This window comes from Leguminivora glycinivorella, chromosome 18 (genome assembly GCF_023078275.1).
Source record: "Leguminivora glycinivorella isolate SPB_JAAS2020 chromosome 18, LegGlyc_1.1, whole genome shotgun sequence".
NCBI lineage: Eukaryota > Metazoa > Arthropoda > Insecta > Lepidoptera > Tortricidae > Leguminivora > Leguminivora glycinivorella.
This window is the reverse complement of record NC_062988.1, coordinates 18111446-18131530: the sequence shown is the minus strand read 5'-3', so window position 1 is coordinate 18131530 and position 20085 is coordinate 18111446. Positions and strand designations below refer to the sequence as shown.

Here is a 20085-nt window from a genome sequence, read left to right as displayed (position 1 = left end):
GTGCCAGAAACTTTGTTTCCCATAAAGTCAGTTTCCATAATGTAATTTGTCAGAATCATCGAAATCCGTAATTACCACATTCCATACCATCATTTGTCATACAAATTAGCGTCCAGAAAAGTCAATTTCCATAATGTGCTTTGGCAGAATCGAAAACTACTATAATAGGTACTAGAAGGACTAGAGAATGAAACTGCTATCAGAAAGTAGGTTAGGTTAGGTTAGAACTGTGACCCCCTGGAAAATGAAACTGCTATCAGAAAGTAGGTTAGGTTAGGTTAGAACTGTGAACCCCTGGAAAAGGAAACTGCTTGAAAAGTAGGTTAGGTTAGGTTAGAACTGTGACCCCCCGGAAAATGAAAATACTATCAGACAGTAGGTTAGGTTAGGTTAGAACTGCGACCCCCTGGAAAATGAAACTGCTATCAGAAAGTAGGTTAGGTTAGGTTAGGTTAGAACTGTGACCCCCTGGAGAATGAAACTGCTGGAAAAGTAGGTTAGGTTAGGTTAGAACTGTGACCCCTGGAAAATGAAATTGCTATCAGAAAGTAGGTTAGGTTAGGTAATAATATGGGCAACAATTAATATGGCAAAAATTGCTTATGGCGTTTGAATATTCTATGAAACCATATTATTGCACTTAATAATATGGCTAACAAATAGTATGGCATTGTATGATTATGGAAGGTAATATTCGGATAAACAACGAGTATGTCATATGATTTTTATGGTAAACAAATCATTCGGGCAAATGAAATTCAGGCAAGTTAGATTCGGGCAAATGAATATTATGTTAAATGACTGTCGGGCAAACAATAGACAACCAATTGAATTGAATTGAATTGAATTGAATTAATCCCAAGATTTGGCATAGACACTAGTTTTACGAAAGCGACTTCCATCTGACTTTCTAATCTGAAGGGTAACTAGGCCTTTTGGTATAATTCCGGTTTCCTTACGATGTTGCCCTTCACCGAAAAGCAACTGCCAAATATCAAATGACATTTCGCACATAAGTTCCGAAAAGTTCATTGGTACGTGCCGGGGTTCGAACCCGCGTCCTCCGGATTGAAAGTCGCACTCTGTCACCGCTGGGCCACCAGCGCTCGACGCTGTCAAGTATATTATGGAGTCCTGTATTCAAATCGTGTTCTAAACATTTCCAGAAATCCGCAACCGCCGTCTCCAATGGGAGGCCCTGCGGCTAATAGTCCAGCTACTCCCCGCGGCACACAGGGACACACTGAACGCACTACTCTCCTTCCTGTCGCAACTGGCGACGCATTCTGAGGACGACAGACAGCCGGGGAACAAGATGGACGCCGCGAACCTGGCGACCATCTTCGCGCCCAATATACTGCATAATAATAAGTCTAATGAGACCGCTAGGTAAGGATGAATTTCTATTTAAAAACCCTTCAGCTAGACAGACATAATGTACCTAATGTAACGAGGTCAAGGCAATAGCTCAAGATAGAAAGGTATGGAAGGATCTTGTGGAGGCTCTAAGCACTTATGGGGTAAGACAAGAAACAACAAAAATGTAATTGTACCCTGGCCCTACAGACGAGACATCTCACGCGAGATTACTTATAGAAATTCTGTAACAAAATGTAAACTCCCGACTGCAAAGTTTACTGTTTTTGAACTCAAAAATCGTCACCATTTCCGAACTCCAAATTAGGTATCTGGAACCTAATTTAGAGTTCGGAATGTTTCCTATAGTTTTGCTGGGACTCGCGGAGTCAAACATAATGAATAATTAATTAATTACCTCTATTTGTTTTCTTTTAAAGTGAACTCACGAAATAATAAGTCGCTAAATTATTATATTCCTATCATTTGGTGTATGATAATTGATAATAAATATGACAGGAGCGAACCCTTAGATTTTTCGGTCACATCATGAGATCACCAATGCATAATATGGAGAAAAGTGTATCATCTTGGGGCGAATGAATGGTAAACGCGCTTGAGGTGGGTATAATGGTCGGCGGTAGGAGTGGTAAAATAATACTCTTGTTTCCAGTTTAGTAATGAACCAATGAATCGTTTATTTGAAGATGGTTAGGCTTATATAGTTGATGCCTACGTGCGTGACATTTAGGCTGACCTTTAAGTATTGTTTTAATATAATATTAATTATGGTTCATTTAGGTCAAGCCTTTACAATGATAAATAAGCTACGTCACGACTACACTACACCTTCCCTCTTTTTGGAAAAAAAAATGTTTTTGACATTTTTTTTTGTTTATATATACAGATATATCGTAATGGTTACTGGTTAAAAAAATTTTTTTCCTAAACAATCTAGATCTTAAAAACAAAAATATATGGTTAATGCTATCTGTAGTTATACATAATCTATTTATAACATTTCATTCATAATGATTAATTACATTGTTGCATGACAGGTGTTTACTTATACTGAGATGTGTAATATGATATGTAATTGCTGCGCTTTAGCGATTCCTTATTTGGATGGCGTCATCTGATCATATGTTTTAATTACTAGGTAGTGACATTATTCATAAACGCTTTATAAATCTCAATTAGATAATAACATTTTGCTTTTCTTGTCTATCATATTGACTTATGTATTTGTTATGAAAGGGATAAAACACAATAGGTAAGTGTGCCGTCTAAGTGCATCACTAACGATAAGGGTACACAACGCATATTCATTTGTGGCTGTTACTCAGCTTAATTCATATTTATTTGCTCAGGATACAAGAAAAAAATATCGCTCACACTGGCGATTACAATATACTCTAGTATATGTATTTCATAAATTCAGGCATTGCTTTAAACGAATCACACTATTTCGTGCGTCCAAGGGTCTCCACGATTGATTCTCGATCGAAATCATAGTCAGCCGTCAAGGATATCGTACCTGCTTGTATCCTGGCGTACCCTGGCTATGCCACATGTGCTACTGAAGATGCGATAGATATAACTATTTTTAGTTATTTTTCTTCATAATTACCTTTCCCAAACAAATACCTAATACAAAAATATCTTTAAGTATACAAGATTTCAGGAACTCAAAGTTGATCAAGCTAAGCGTTCTTTAAAATCCTATATGTTTTAGTTTAGTAATATAGTGCCATCCAATTAAACAAAATAACAAAACATAAATTCCAATTTAAAAAAATTCTGAACAATACTACATTTTATCCTAAAAAAGATTTTCCGTAATATTTATAGTAATAATTGAACGACTTATCCGATGTACTTACACATCTCATTGAAATTACACAAAGAGTTTTAAAATTAAATTAGTTTTCTTTAAAACATGTAACTGAATATACTTAAATGACACTTACTTAGAACTTTAAGGTATTAAAAAAAAATATATTAGAAACATATTAAGAAAAAAAAAACACTAATGTTAATAGTACGCTAGCTAAATAATAATAGGTTTTATATTATACCATGGTTAGCTGATTGTACGCTGGGCTGTGGGGCGGGTGCGGTGTGTTGTGCTGCGGTGCGCGACATGGTGCTGCGGTGCGGAGCCGCTGGTGGACGATGATGCAGCGGTCGGGCTGGCTCCGACTACGCTCGGCTTCGGCATGATAACTGCTACTGCTTGGCGCTCGTTCTTCTTAGTTAGGCTTTTCTTCTCTATTGTCGGGACTGCTAGCAGACTGGCTACTGCAGTGGTCTTGGCCAAAATTTCGACTTTGGTAACGCGGCGCAGGTTAGTCAGTTCGGACTTGGGCTGCCTCGAGCAAGTGGCTAGTGCTCGAGCAGCCCGACTGGCAGGATCGCCATATAATGCTCGGCGGTAGGAGTGGTAAAATAATACTCTTGTTTCCAGTTTAGTAATGAACCAATGAATCGTTTATTTGAAGATGGTTAGGCTTATATAGTTGATGCCTACGTGCGTGACATTTAGGCTGACCTTTAAGTATTGTTTTAATATAATATTAATTATGGTTCATTTAGGTCAAGCCTTTACAATGATAAATAAGCTACGTCACGACTACACTACATGGGGCTCGTAAGAGATGGTCAAACTGTGTGAAGAAGTCGACAGCCTATATCGTGCAGTCCACATGGTCTATGACCGCGTTCAATGGAGACACGCTACTTGTTGTCGCGATCCTCAGCATTGCGGGAACGAGGAAGAAGAGAGAGAATTGATAATATGGATTTTTTTATCTGAAATAAATGTTTTTTTTTTAATTTGCAGTGCGGAGCAGCTATCGGAGCGGGTTGACGTCATCAACGTTGTCCGGCAGCTGATCGAGAGACAAGGAGAGCTGTGGACGTTACCAGCAGAACTGCTGCATGAAGCTTATATCCACCTAGCGCATATGGCTCCGGCGCATTTGGACTCCTTACTTTTAAGGAGATCAGAGTAAGTATCGCTCGGTTTTGCCCAGAACGTGCAAGTTGTGGAATGAGCTACCTTCTGATGTTCTTCAAAAAGCAGGTATTTGGGTTCTCAAAGGTTGGCAACGAATAAGTGGCTCACCTGATGTTGCTTATGTCCATGGGCGGCGATGACTGCTTCCCATCAGGCGGCTTGTCTGCTCGTTTGCTGCCTATTTCATTAAAAAAAAATACTAACAGACTCCAAAACAAAACAGCTATCTGAGAAGCTCACATCCACCTAGCGCATATGGCTCCAGCGCATTTGGACTCCTTACTTCTAAGGAGATCAGAGTAAGTAGAAACTAACAAGTTTTACAAAACGGGACACCTATCAGCACAGTTACCACATTGTATCGTTTCCGCTTACTATGCTTACGCCCACTCATTACTTCGCTACGGTATACTCCTTTGGGGTAATAGTACAAATTCTAATGACCTGTTTATTTTCCAAAAAAAGTGTATCCGAATATTAGCCAATAAAAAACCATTAGAAAGTTGTCGACTAGTTTTTAAAGACCTAGGAATATTGACCCTCCCCTCTTTATACATTTCGAAATCTGTACGTTTGTGAAATTACATAGTTTTTTCTTCTTACAAGCAAAAGACCGCCATGCAAAGCCTTTAAATCTACGCCATAATAACGACCTTTCCCTGCCTAGCTCTAACTTAACAATATTTCATTCTGGACCACAAATGATGTGTATAAAAATCTATAATAAACTACCCATGTCCATAAAACAAATAGAAAAAATACATTTTTCAAAAAAACACTTAATAAACATCTTGTACAAAAATCTTATTATACACTGCAGGATTTTTTTGATGACATGCCTAGTATCCATCAATAGTCTTTATAATACATATTTAATTGTAATGTGATAAATAATTTGATCTCGTTATTGTACCTAGTAGTAGTTAAGTAATTAAACTATTGTACTGTACCTAGTAGTAGTTAAGTACCTAGGTTAAGATTGCTGCGCCCTTGCAGGGTCTATATTATGTACCTAATTAAGACCTAATATGTATGCAATAAATGCTTATGACTTATGACTTATGACTTATAACTGTACTAATGATATAAGGACGGGTATAGTCTATCTCGCGGCGACATACTCTCGAGGTAATCATGTGCTAACCGAGCAACACGGTCCGAGCGACGGAAAACTGTGGATGGTTTGCTGCATAAAACCACCCACTAAGATCACCCGCTGATGCGTTGTGAAGTAAGAACCAGTCGCACCACGTCTAAATTTGAATCCTCGCTAATATTCCACTGTACATTTTTTCCATTGTAATTTGCTGCACTTGATTTCTGGGATTTACATTTTTTCTACTTTTGTATTTGAAATTTGACCGTAAAATGTAAAACCATTCTTCGAAGCATGTGTTTCCAACTGTTCCAAGGTCACTTACTGCATTCTTCACGTAAAGTACTCTGTTTTAGATGCGCAGCGGAAGCCAAGGAGACGTTAGCGGAGAATGTGGCGCGGCGCGTGTGGTCGCGGGAACAGTTCTTACACGGGGCGGCTGCCACCGGCGGCCCTAACGTTGGGACACCCAGGTAATAACTTCCTTCTTGAATGTAGAGCAGTTCTTACAGATATTACCTTGAAACTAGAACAGTTGTTATACGAGGCGACTGCTACCAGCGGCCCTAACGTTGGGACACCCAGGTAATAACTTCCTTCTTCAATGTAGAACAGTCTTTACAGATATGACCTTGAAACTAGAACAGTTGTTACACAGGGCGGCGGCTACCGGCGGCCTTAACGTTGGAACACCCAGGTTACAGATATGACCTTGAAATTAGAACAGTTGTTACACGGGGCGACTGCTACCAGCGGCCCTAACGTTGGGACACCCAGAGGTAATACCTTCTGGATATAACCTTCAATGTAGAGAAGTTCTTCCCGATATGACCTTCAATCTATAATCTAGAGCAGTTCTTACACGGACAGGTCGATTATACCGGCGATTTTAACGTTAGAACACCCAGGTAGGTACGTAAAATATGTATACCTACAAAATTTATGAATTCACAGCAAGTTTGGTCAAATTTTACCTTCCGATACAAATAGAGTTTTGTTCTCCTTATAATTCTACGTGTATTAGGGTTGTATTGAAACTTTCCAAATTCAATAATATGAGGTATGCGTGGGAATCAGCTTAAGACCCAAACGAACGAGCTTTTTGGAAGTTTCATCATCATCATCATCATCATATCAGCCGAAAGACGTCCACTGCTGGACATAGGTCTCGCCCAAAGATTGCCACAATGACCTGTCCTGCGCCACCCGCATCCAGCGGACTCCTGCGACCTTCACCAGGTCATCAGTCCACCTTGTGGGGGCCTACCCACGCTTCGCCTTCCGGTACGCGGTCGCCACTCGAGAACCTTTCCGCCCCAACGGCTTTTAGAAGTTTAGTATAAAAAAATAATCGCTTGTTCTCCGCAGTGAGAAGACGTACGCGCGCAGTCGGCGGACGCGGGAAACTGCGTCGGACACATCCTCGGGCTCAATATCGTCAGCTATGACTATTATGACCAGGTACGAATCAAGCATTAACCCTTAAATGCATGGTGATGTATATATGCATCATGCATTTTTGACTTTACTGAATTTCAAAATTCATATTTGAATAAATCTTTGTCAAGGTCATGCATTTAAGGGTTAACCCTTAAATTCGCTAAAAACGTCCGAGTGCCTCTGCGAAATGTGTTAGTGTTTCTTCACGACCTTTCTACTCGGAACTCGCTAGTCTAAATGTTTTTGGGTAAGGAAATAAATGTGGAGTTGTGGACCGTTCCCTTTAACGTATGGGGTAGCTAACAATATTTTAAAAATCACTGGAGAGTTTATGTTGACTGTAAAATGAGCTGAACTTGAGAACAAGATTGGTTAATTTTTTTTTTTTTATCGATCCTTTTTTTGCAAATTTTTCTTTGATTCTTTTCCTCAATATCAAGCAAATATCATCATACAAAAAAAAACAAATCGAGACATTTCATATTCGTTCTCTTTTATTTCAGTTTTTCACGTGAAACTGTTACCTACCTAATAGTTCATTTAATTTTCAGCAGAGTCCGCAGCAGCGCAGAAGAATGCGGCAGCAGTGGCGTCGTGTGTCCTCCCTCCACGGCGCGGAGCGAATCCGCGCCAGATTCTAACGATTCCGCCAGTGACTATAATGAGGTAAGCACACATAACCATACAAGCAGGACACAATATCTTGAAGAGAATTCTGAAGGGTTAGAAGTAGTGCAGAAGAATGCGGCAGCAGTGGCGTCGTGTGTCTTCTGTCTACCACATGGAGTGAGTTTAATCATGGAGTGACTCCACCAGTGACTATAATGAGGTAAGCACAGATAACCATACAAGCAAGATGGTACAATATCTTGAAGAGAATCCTGAAAGGTTAGAAGTAGTGCAGAGGTGGCAGCAGTGGCGTCGTGTTTCCTCCCTCCACCGCACGGAGCGAATTCTAACGATTATAATAACTATAATGAGGTAACGTCTATAGTAGCTATAATCTTCCAAGGTACTTGCCTTGAAGAAACTTCTCAAGGGTTAAACAGAAGAAGTGCAGAAGAGTTCGGCGGCAGGATCGTCTTGTCCTTTTTTCTACCATGCAGACTGAATATGCGCTAGATTCTAACGAATCCGCTTGTGACTATAATGAGGTAAGCACAGATAACCATACCAGCACGATGGTACAATATCTTGAAGAGAGTTCTGAAGGGTTAGAAGTAGTGCAGAAGAATACGGCAGCAGTGGGGCCATTTAAGTTGTCCATCCCACTTTTTTTGTAACATGGGTATTTTTTACGACATTCATATTCAGAATCGCGAGGTCTTTCGGTCCTGATAGAAGAAAAAAAATGTCCCAAAATTTCCATACATTTTTCAAACCTTCCATTCCGTTACTGCTATACAAAATGTGTGAAAAAATGGTAACGGAATGGGAACGGAGCTCGCGATTCTGAGTGGAAAGCACATAAAAATTTCCAAACTTACTTACTTAATTATATTTTTTGAGAGAATTTGCTTGGTAGATTTTTCCAAGGCCCGGAAGCCTAGATTTAAGGTGGTAATACTTAGGAGCGGTCACAAGAGGTATCACTGTCGCTAAAGAGGAAACTAGTAATGAGAACAAGGCCCGGTGGGGTCTAGAAAAGGCCGAGGCTGCAATCGGTTTTTCTTAGATAGTAGATTGCCGCTCTGGATTTTCTAGCTATTTGCGAAATACTGCATCGTTATAGACGTCGGTTACTCCATTATAGTATCTATTAACATTAGAGACAGATGAAGCTCCGGGTCTCTCGATGAATTACTGATGTGCCGATGGAAAGTTTCCAAAATTCTGAAATTTTCACATAGGAAAACTTCGGAAACTTTCCATACTTTGTATGGACAATTGTATGGATGGAAACTTTTCATTTCATAAATTTAAATTTCCTTTATTTTTCGTGAATTTTTCAAGAAATTTAAAAAATTTTTGGAAAGTTTCAGCAACTTGCACATCATTACGCTGAATACAAAAATGTAGAGCAGGCTCCAAGGGGATGTTCGTTTGCAAAAATAGCGCACCTCATTCTGACTTCAGATATATATTTTATAGATCCCGGACACCATATAAACACATGTTGCCAACCAGTTTTGTGGTCCCCTTTCCCGCACCCTGGCAATCAAAAATCGCATACAAAAAAAAAACAAATTTTCATCAAACCATGCCGTGTGGGGTATCGAATGAAAGTGCTTACTGAGTAGTTCACGAATATATGGCATACTATAATAATATTTCTTACACTTCCTCTAAGAATTTTTATGAAAGTTTACTAAAATGCTCGATTTTCGAGTTAACTTTAAACCACTATTGCTTGAGAAGTTATGAATATATTTTAATCATTATTATTTTATATAACTAACAATAGTCTATTGTTTGCGAACCAATAAGTAGTTCGTACAGTGAAAAAGTTGCATGGAGGAGCGGGGGAGCAATCAAAAATGGCGAGTTTCGATGTTTCAATATGGTTCTTAAAATTCGGTTTCTGAGTGTAATTTGATTGCGGGACAATATAATTGACAGATTAAAGTGGGAGGAGGAAAGCAGGAGTAGAAAAAATATCTAAAACAACAGTTATACACAACGTTTGGCCACGAGAGAAATATCGAAACTCGCCATCTTTGATTGCTCCCCTCGCTCCCCCATGCAACTTTTTGACTGTATTAACTATTATTTTGTATATAATGGACTATTGTTAGTTATTTAAAATAATAATGATTAAAATAGATTCATAACTTCTCAAGCAATAGTGGTTTAAAGTTAACTCGAAAATCGAGCATTTTAATAAACTTTCAAAAAAATTCTTAGAGGAAGTGTAATAAATGTTATAGTATGCTATATTCGTGAACTACTCAGTAAGCCCTTTTATTTGATCCCCACACGGCATGGTTTGATGAAAAAAATTTTTTTCTTTGTATGCGATTTTTGATTGCCGGGGTGCGGGGAAGGGGACCAAAGTTGGCAACATGTGTTTATATGGTGTCCGGGATCTATAAAATATATATCTGAAGTCAGAATGAGGTGCGCTATTTTTGCAAACGAACATCCCCTTGGAGCCTGCTCTAACGGGTACGATGACGCTTCGGGAGGCTAAAACCACCGGTCACATTGAAAATCGTACCGAGTAATCGGTTTCGCAGTAAACTCTCGGTGTCTGATTAGAATTTCCCCGTTTCCCAGACGCTGGGCGGGTCGGACGACGACAACTACGTGATCACCGCCTCCCTGCACATCCCCGCCGCCTTCCCCGCGCCCGCGGGGAGCGGGGGCGGGGGCGGGGGAGGGGGAGGGGGAGCGGGGGGAGCGCACTCCCCGCGCCCCGCCCCGCCGCCGCGCCGCCGCTCCACGTCTGGCTCGGAATCTTCAGGTGACACTCTTTTGTCTATCTTTTCTGTCACATCCTCAGCTCCTGCTGTGGAATTACTGTTAATATTTGTATGTGTATATATTTCTAACTTTTTATAATCCACATCGACCGATGTTCCGAATCCTGCTTTGTTACACCAATTTTTTTAAATGATAATCCATAGGTACCTACTAATATTATAAATGGGAGTGTGTGTGTCTGTATCTTTGTCGGTCTTTCACGGCAAAACGGAGCGACGTATGGGCATAACTTTTTAAGTGGAGATAGTTGAAGGGATGGAGAATGACATAGGTTACTTTTTGTCTCTTTCTAACCCCCCACTTATCTAAAATGGAGGGTGAAAGTTTGTATGGAACATTCCACAGTTTTCGAATTCGGGAGCTTGCTTCCACAGTCGGGCGAAGCCGCAGGCAAAGGCTAGTTAGTAATATAATGTTATTTTGTCGCGTTCGACCCGTGTGTCTTTAAAAATGTGAACAAAACGCGAGAACTTAGTGTTATATTGTTACACCGATATCGCGAAAGTTCCTTGCGATACCCGGTCGTCGCTTCTCTTTTACGGTCGCTTTCTTCATATACTTCTTTTACATGAGAATTTGTATGATTCCACGACAATTTGGATCCTAAAATATCCATAAGGGCTCAGATATAAAATATCCTGATCTCTCCTGCTAATGAATACGTCCGATCACATTATTTTAACCCAACTCTTCCTAAAATATCATTATCCTAATAGAAGTTAATCTTGAACTGAAACAAAATAAAAATAGAAACTAACAGGTATCTTCTTGCTTTCAGCCAAGCGTGATTCAGCAGTAGGATCATCACCGGCGTCAGCATCGAGCGCATCATCACCGCCAGCGTCACCGCCGCCGTACGCGCTGCGCGTCACACTCACGTCTACAGGGGAGCTGAGGAGGCCGGCGGATATAGACAGACTTATGTCGCTAGGAAGGTTAGTTCCTCGTGAATCATCACCAGCGGTGTGATGATCACCAGCGTTATCCAGTTCTTCATCACCACCAGTGCGCGTCACCCTCACATCTACAGGAGAATTGAGAAGGCCGGCGGCTATAGACAGGCTTATGTCGCTAGGAAGGTTAGTTCCCTATGATTCATCACCAGTGGTGTGATGATCACCAGCGTTATCCAGTTCTTCATCACCACCAGTGCGCGTCATAGTCACATCTACAGGAGAACTGAGGAGGCCGGCGTATATAGACAGGTTTATGTCGCTAGGAAGGTTAGTTCCTCGTGAATCATCACCAGCGGTGTGATGATCACTAGCGTTATCCAATTCTTCATCACCACCAGTGCGCGTCACACTCACATCTACAAGAGAACTGAGGAGGCTGGCGGATATTAACAGGCTTATGTCGCTAGGAAGGTTAGTTCCTCGTGAATCATCATCAGTGGTGTGATGATCACCAGCGTTACCCAGTTCTTCATCACCACCAGTGCGCGTTACATCTACCAGTTCTTCATCACCACCAGTGATCACTAGCGTTATCCAATTCTTCATCACCACCAGTGCGCGTCACACTCACATCTACAGGAGAACTGAGGAGGCCAGTGGATATAGACAGGCTTATGTCGCTAGGAAGGTTAGTTCCTCGTGTATCATCACCAGCGGTGTGATGATCACTCAATGCAAATGCTCCTCGTTACGGAGCGAAACATATCGAGCTACCTGAAAGGAACTTTTGGGCCAAGCTTCATGCACACGTAGACTTTGAGTCAGTTTTGTCAAATCTTGATGATTACTGCTCTGGCTTAGCCATCCGAAGTAGATCTGGGCCTAGAACACTATAGACGCCACCAATCGCTCCTGTCCTATGCGATTTGATACCACTCAGTCCCAGAAAATTACTAACTTTACATATTTATTCATTTACAGAGAACGCAACACATCAGACGCACGAGCCGTCATACTCCGCCAGCACGACGAAACCACCACCCACCACGCCATGACCCGCACTAGAAACTCCCACGAAACTGAGAAAGAAGACAAAAGAAAAGAGGACAGAAGAGAAGAGAGGAGGGTAGAAGTTAAGCAGGAGAGGAAAGAAGGCACGCTCTATAAGAGGGGGGAGCTGATTTCGAGCGCTCGGTCGCCGAGGTCGCCTACATGACATATTCTATACGTGTTTTTATACATAAACGTCTATTTATCATAACGTCGTTTTATTGCTTATGAATACATACGTACAGTCACGCCGGTATGCCATGAAATAGTGGGCAGAGCACATGAAACTACTCAAATTTCATTGCCACTCTTGGCAATTAATGGGTTGAAAGAAATAGTATTTTATACAATCGTGATATAATACAAAGCTTTTCAGTCGGGTACCATGTTTAGGCCACGAAGCTTGCTGAGTGGCCTAATAGTATACGGTACGAGAGTGAAAAGATTAATTATATCACTATTGTATACAATACTTTTTCTATGAGTCATCATCTTCATCATCAATGGACGAAAAATATCATCATTCAAGTTAAAATTAATGTTAATAGCGTCGTTCACCGATGGATCAACATCGAATTACCTAGCAACCAATTGTTTGTAATAACCGTCTCTGATTGGTCGATAACGCGATAGATTAAAAAAAATGTGTTTCAGATGCAGAAAAATTTGCCAGGTCGCGCAAATTAGTATAGTACCTGTATGAAGTTCTATTTTTGAATTTTTTTCAGTTAACTAAAGTGAAGTGTAATGAAATATTATAGTTGACTAAGTGTCAAAGACTATCCAACACTGAAAAGTCGGCACATTTGGTTTAGTCTGTGGTGTCCAGGCAGGCAATTATGGTCGCGTGATAAATGATAAAACATCTGGCCGTCCCTATCGCACTTACTAATAGTGCGATAGGGACGGCCTGATATTTTATCGTCTATCGCGCGACCATGCTACCCATGCTAATTGACAGATTAAAGTCGACGAGTATAAAAACGAAATTATGACATTGCAGTGACATATTGCCTCTCACAATCAACTTTTACGATACCCTTGGGAAGAAACGGGATGATATAATTCAAATGAATGGCCGTTTAATATCCCAATGCTGGACAGTATTTCAATAAGGGCTTGACTTCTGGAAATAAGCTGCAATGAGGAGGCACACTGACATTTTATACCGCCAGGCGGCGCCTATGCAAGTGTCTAGGCAAGTCACTGTCATTCATTTGAGAGAGGAAAACATATCTTCTCGCTCTCACGCATGGACTAATAGGGTGGCGCCATCTGTCATAACCTTTAGTGTGCCTCCTCATTGTCAAGGCACAAGATATAACTTGACAAAGCGGGGACAAACCCACAGTAGGAACAATTTGTGTCATTGTCAATGTCAACCCCACAGTACCTATCTGACAAACTTTATAGGACTGACTGACAGAAATGGCGTTAAAGCTTTCTTTGACTTTTTTAGTACCTACTTATTTAGTGACTATTAAATTCCTGCTAAAATGATTGCCAGTGATGTAAAGTCGTTGAATACAATGGAAAGACAATGGCAATAGCCTTCCATTGATAAAGAAAGAAAGAGTAACAATGACGATGATTTATTTCAGATTATTTTGTTATTTCCTGTGTAGCTTGTCTCTCATGATGATGGCTCCGAGCTTCGAGACGCCGTCCTGGTATTCCGTCTTGCCCAGCGGCGGTACGGCCGATGTTGTCTCTGTAAAATATATTTTTATTAATATTGACACTGATACGCAAGTATTTTGGTCTTAGGCCGATAGTCCACTATCATATGTTTATCATAAAAATATAATCATAGGTCTGTATGCCTCCCTTTTTCTCCAACGTGAAAAAAAGGACGGCATGTTGCAAAAAAGGACGGTATGATCATATTTCTATGATAAACATATGATAGTGGACTATCGGCCTTAGTGAATCCAATTTCCTAAGGGCAGGTGACATTTTTACGGAACTAGCATAACTCTCATAATTTTTTCTAGGTATTTCATTAGGTACCAGACTACCAGTATACTCCCATGAATGCAGTCTAAAAAAAACTTCTAAAAAAATCTTGCCAGTTCTGCGGTAAGGCCAACGATGATATGAAATCTAGCAACCAGTCCAGGATCCGTAGCCGAATGGCACAAACGCTCACGAAACGAAACGCTCGTAGATATCTACCTATCTCTATCGCTCGTGCGTATTAGCGCGACAGAGCCAGACTACCTTTCGCGGCGTTTCGTTTTCGTTTCGTGTCGCAGAAATGCCATTCGGGGCGCGTGAAAATTTCTTTCTGAAGACTAACTTTTACTTACCGAATTTCGCCTGAGGTCACTGGCGCGACCACCACCTTTTTTATTGCTCATTGGATTCACTCAAGCCCCACCTTTTACTTCCACTTTTCTATTACTGTGTTCATGGGCATTTTCAAAATTTGGGATCCCCCAATTAGCGTAAGTTCTTAACAAAAATTAAGATCGCTGTCAGTTTTGTGACGATAATAAAGGCATAAAATCTGTCTAAAATTTACTATTTTCACATTCTGAATGTAGATTATCGCTTGAAGTTTATGTATAGCCTGACAAGTTTTTATTTGACCCTCGCCACGTTGCGGATTTTCAGCTGAACTAATTTCTTTTACTGGCAAGGATTAATATTTGACACCCGTCGTCGAAAGTCATTGAATGTCAGTGATGTAAACGAGAAGTAAATATTTTAGATTTTCTAACGGTTTCATCGCAAATATGCCCAAAATAATATTTAAAAAAGTGAAAATAATTATACTTAACGAGATAAATTACTAACAACAAAAAAGGATGAAGGATTTCACAGTATTTCGATAACAATGTTCCGAAATCGGTTGTTGACATGTCCGGTACTGACAATGTATTATAGGTAGTGCAGTTCTCCTGTACTGATTATTTAATTTCGATTTAGCTTAATATATTTTTTGTTCTTATTTAAGGTGTCTGTAGCTCAGCCGTGAAAATGATTTATAGAAATAAGGAAGCCGTTACATCATTGACACCAGTATAAAACAAGGTCCCACGCAAAAACAAAATAAACATCGACGACTTGGATAAAGGCACAAGATTCATGGATTTTAGGCTGTACGGAAACAAGTAGCGAGTATTTAAACCATGCTTATTAAACTTTGATTCTCTAAAACCCTGTTTTCATTTTCTACAAATATTTACGCAAAACCAGTACACGCTGTCCCCATTATACATGACGTCCGAACATTATTGCCATATGAAAGCGGTTTGTAGCGACACTCTTTCAGGGTCAAAGAAAATCTTGTCAGGCTATAATTAACACAAAAACAATATTTTCATGGAAATTTCATGCTTAATTATCGTCACAAAACTTTTTGTTAACAACTTACGCTAATTAGGGGTCCCAAGTTCTAAAAATGCCCTCACACAAGCCAACAAAATGTAACAAGTCTCCAAGATGCGTCGAACAATATAGACTCATTTAACTTATGCAAAATATTGTCCTGGTTATATCCTAATTCTTAGCAACAAATGTTCACTTACCGCATTTTGCGCGAGGGTCGCTAGCGCCACCACCACCTTGTTTCGATATAGTCTTGGGTGTGGTCATCCTCTAGGTGCGAGACGGCAAGGGTCTCCCGGTAACCTTATTGGTTCCACCAACAAAAACCCGGCGTAGGCCCTTGAAACCTAGTAGCTATCCAATGTTTGTGAAAGGGCCTTAGCAGCTGTCTCATCTAACTAATAGACTTACCGCATTTCGCTCGAGGATCGCTGGCGCCATCACAACCTTATTTCGATATAGTCTTGGCTATGATTCTCTGTTTAGGTGTGACACGGCATGGGTCTCCAGGTTATCATTGGATTCTCACAACCACGCATTCTACGTCCACTCAAGCCACTTGTGTCCACACAAGCCAAAATGTAACAAATCTCCAAGATACGTCGAAGAAAAGCCTCCTTCTCTTATGCGAATGTGTTGGTCCTGGTTATAAATCCTAATTCTTAGCAAAAAATGTTCACTTACCGCATTTGGCACGAGGGTCGCTAGCGCCACCGCCACCTTGTTTCGATATTGTCTTGGCTGTGGTCATTCTCTGTTTGGGTGCGACACGGCACGGGTCTCCAGGTAACCTCATTGGTTGAGCGCAAGGTCCAGTGCCGCTCTCGTCTGCTGCTCGTTGGAGACCTTCGAATTTGGCACCTGGACCTGGAAAATGAAGGGATAATTTCCCATTATTAGTCTTAGCAGTGAGAAAAGCGCTGGTGGCCTAGCGGTAAGAGCATGCGACTTTCAATCCGGAGGTCGCGGGTTCGAACCCGGCTCGTACCAATGAGTTTTTCTGAACTTATGTGCGAAATGTCTGTTGATATTTGCGAGTCGCTTTTCGGTGAAGGAAAACATCGTGGGGAAACCGGACTAATTCCAATAAGGCCTAGTTACCCTTCGGGTTGAAAGGTCAGATGGCAGTCGCTTTCGTAAAAACTAGTGCCTACGCCAAATCTTGGGATTAGTTGTCAAAGCGGACCACAGGCTCCCATGAGCTGTGGCAAATGCCGGGATAACGCAAGGAGGATGATGAGTGTTAGCAGTGAGATATCATTATAAGCTAGTGAAAAAAGTATTTTCGGAAACCTCTTGTCTACCAATGCGTGAAATAGTCATTTTGATTTTGAAAGATTCTATGATCTAAATTCATGAACCACGTCACTTATACAAAGGAAAAAGTTTTTTCGCAAAAAATCATTTTTGGCACAAGTTTTTATCGCCGACTGTATGTCTCTTTCAAGACGTACCGGATTCGCAGTAGTCGACCTGGTATGTCGTCTTGTTCCTGTCTCGGTCTATTCGCTGCTTCAGCTCCGGTGACGCCTCGTTTTGCAGAATGCTGTACAGCATCGGGTACTTGGATTGTAGCTGGGAAAAAAATACAAATTATTAGCGTTACTAAACGTAATAAATTGGAGCCAATATTTTTTTCACCTCAACAGCTGGTAAGTATACTTTGCTGTTTAAAATCAGTGAGCAAAGAAACTATTTACTCCTTGCAAATAACTATTAGTATCAGACTGTTACCCTGCCGAGGTAAAAAGTTGTATGTGCGACGCGAGACCAACGTTATTTTCATTTCGTGACTTTTGAGTAACGTCCCTCACTACGCTCAATATTCTAAATTAGAATCACTCGCTACGTTCGTGATTCTATATAGAATCTTTCGCTTCCTCGGGACTCAAAATTATCACTCGATGCAAATATCAACTTATCACACAAATCAGTTTCTGGAGCGGCTGCCACTTTGACTGGGTACAGTTTCGGGTCTAGAAGGGGGCCCATTATCTGGAACAGGTAATAGTTATTTGTTATACAAGGGGGCAAAGTTGTATTTTAACGCCGAGTGTGGAATTGAAAAACGAGCAAGTAAAAGGATTCTATAGTTGAACCACGAGCGAAGCGAGTGGATCGAGAATAGAATCTTGAACTTGCGAGTTTTTTAACACCCGAGAAGTAAAATACACTTGCACCCGAGTGTAACACAAATCTTTTCCCCTCACAATAGCGAGGAAACTACAACGCAAAAAATGCGTATAATTATCACTGCTTCCAGTAGTTCAACAGGTGGTAAATCATCTTTATTACTAGATTCCCCTACTTTTTTCAATTTTAAAGCAGTTAATTTGACTTTATTCAAGGTCAAATTACTTTACCCACTAGTGGATAAAATGCGTTTTTACCCGCTGGTATTAAAGGACAAAACACGTGTTTCCGAGCTAGTGAGGGGAAAAATAATTAATTATTTTATATTCTGGCGCCTTGGAAAGAATGACCAACAAAGAAGCTCGTAGTGTGGCTAAGGGGTTGTACCCGCCGTACAATAAGAAGGAAATGTCCTCATTGGGACATTACACACATTAGAATGGAGTAGGGCAAGCCGCTTAAGAGCGCTTTTACATTATCCTACCCTACATCGAATGTAGAACCGATGTCCAATATCCTACACATTACTTCCTTCCTACATCCGATATTAGATCGGATAATCTGAAAACCGCTCTTAGTGACAAGGTAGACTGATGTCACTTTTACTAATATGCTAACGGAATGGTGGCCGCTTTCGGACCAAGCCCCTCTAGCAGTTTGCTGGTCTTTTAGCACATTAGATAGACGAAATTCAAAAGTTTGCGCGTCACCTCTGGATAAGGTTTCTTAGCAGTATTATGATAAATTTAAAAGTGGAAAATGTCTGCCTTGGGTGAGACTTGAACTCACGGCCTCTGGATCAATATTCCAGCGCTCTGCCAACTGAGCCACCAAAACTTCAACCAAGCCAGCGAAATTTTCCACTACTAAGGTCAATGGGACCCGTAGCGACATCTACCGTAAGAGTGTTAAACTTCTTAAACGGCAACCGGAGTTCCAAGTCATATTGGAAATTCACCAGTTACGATGCGCTAACCATGCTAAATTTTAACTTCTGATTAGCAGAAACGTCTGCAATCGATGCCACTAGGCTTAGAATAAATTTAAAAGTGGAAAATGTCTGCCTTGGGTGAGACTTGAACTCACGGCCTCTGGATCAATATTCCAGCGCTCTGCCAACTGGTTAGTAGTGGAAAATTTCGTTGGCTTGGTTGAAGTCTTGGTGGCTCAGTTGGCAGAGCGCTGGAATATTGATCCAGAGGCCGTGAGTTCAAGTCTCACCCAAGGCAGACATTTTCCACTTTTAAATTTATTCATTATTTATTTATTTATTATTTATTTAGCCTAGTGGCATCGATTGCAGACGTTTCTGCTAATCAGAAGTTAAAATTCAGTATTATGATATTTATGATGACGATAACAATATCAACTGGCTGGGATCTCAAGTGGTTACAATAGATTAGATACCTCATTGCGACTCCAGCCTCCTTCCTTCCCTGGTGGTAGCTGCGGCATCTCTCCACCACTGTACTGAGGGCATCGACAGTCTGGTGGTCTGCTGTGCTGCATACATGCTCGGAAGAAGGCCAGCTCTTGATCAGACATCTTAGCGGCCCTAGGATTAAAAATATTTCACGATTCTTAATGACAGAGAAATAACAGAACAACTCAGTGCACTAGCAGTCAGGTCTGTATGCCTCCCTTTTTCTCCAACGTGAAGAAAAAGGACGGCATGTTGCCTATGATCATATTTCTTTGTAAACATATGATAGTGGAATCAGCCTTAGGCAAGTTTAGCCATAGGAAGTCTTTCCTATACTTGGCATCCTGTTGTATCGAACTTCTTTCAAGAGAGTCATCTTAAGAAACTGACGTCGATCACTTCTGCCCTAGGGGAAGATCTATCATCAAGGAAAGGCTTACGCCCGATACTTACTCCCCTCCACCGCCAGGCCCCCCATGACCCCCTCCAGGCCCCGCCCTCGGCAAGTTGGGCCACAGATAGTCCTTCCTATACGTAGTCAGGTAATGGTCCATGGCTCAAGCGTCCCTATTCTCGTTCGACCAGTGGTTTATTTTATTCCAAAGTATTGCTAAATGTTTGTACATTTTTTTATAAAATTTTCTATTAACACGTCATTGTTGATTTGCTCCGTGTCACCTACTGACAGTCGTTGCTGTCTAGTTTTCAGATTTTTTTTCTTATGTCTGTCGTATCAAAAAACTATAATGAAAATGAAGTTCGAATAACTTTCCCGAATTGTTTTTGGTGACTGGGCCAAATGTGTCGCTTAACTTCAAAACTGGGTAAATCCATTCTGCTATAAGGTTGATTATCTTTCAGATAATATTATATTTTTTACATATTCAACCTTAAAGCAGAATGGATTTACCCAGGT

The 20085-nt window shown here is 40.8% G+C and overlaps 2 protein-coding genes across 3 annotated transcripts in view; one reads left to right on the top strand and one right to left on the bottom strand.

Moving 5' to 3' along the window:
- Positions 1 to 12488, top strand: part of LOC125235727 — a 107138-nt gene extending 94650 nt beyond the window's left edge. The window contains exons 7-14 of one of the 2 annotated variants that reach the window (XM_048142301.1): positions 1167 to 1389; positions 4199 to 4366; positions 5828 to 5944; positions 6840 to 6932; positions 7466 to 7577; positions 10128 to 10314; positions 11113 to 11269; positions 12212 to 12488. In XM_048142301.1, the coding sequence (XP_047998258.1) occupies positions 1167 to 1389; positions 4199 to 4366; positions 5828 to 5944; positions 6840 to 6932; positions 7466 to 7577; positions 10128 to 10314; positions 11113 to 11269; positions 12212 to 12446 (1292 nt within the window). In that variant the 3' untranslated portion in view covers positions 12447 to 12488. Of the gene's footprint in view, positions 1 to 1166; positions 1390 to 4198; positions 4367 to 5827; positions 5945 to 6839; positions 6933 to 7462; positions 7578 to 10127; positions 10315 to 11112; positions 11270 to 12211 lie in introns of both variants that reach the window. The other variant, XM_048142299.1, reaches the window with a different exon arrangement.
- Positions 12489 to 13856: 1368 nt separating this feature from the next.
- On the bottom strand, positions 13857 to 19869 carry LOC125235804. The gene is made up of 6 exons (XM_048142392.1): positions 19623 to 19869; positions 19154 to 19301; positions 17522 to 17608; positions 17068 to 17188; positions 16298 to 16480; positions 13857 to 13991 (listed from the first exon to the last, which is right to left on the bottom strand). The coding sequence occupies exons 1-6, from the start codon at positions 19721 to 19723 to the stop codon at positions 13891 to 13893; spliced, it is 741 nt and encodes a 246-aa protein (XP_047998349.1). The 5' UTR covers positions 19724 to 19869; the 3' UTR covers positions 13857 to 13890.
- Between the last annotated feature and the right edge of the window lie 216 nt (positions 19870 to 20085).

Bases quoted from the DNA above. Each gene is read 5' to 3' on its own strand.
- LOC125235804 (XM_048142392.1), bottom strand. From the start codon at position 19,723: ATGGACCATTACCTGACTACGTATAGGAAGGACTATCTGTGGCCCAAC. The intron at 19,302-19,622 runs GTAAGTATCGGG...TTTTAATCCTAG, and splicing joins GGGCCTGGCGGTGGAGGGGA to GGCCGCTAAGATGTCTGATC. The intron at 13,992-16,297 runs GTAAGTGAACAT...TATATTTTACAG, and splicing joins CGACCCTCGTGCCAAATGCG to AGACAACATCGGCCGTACCG.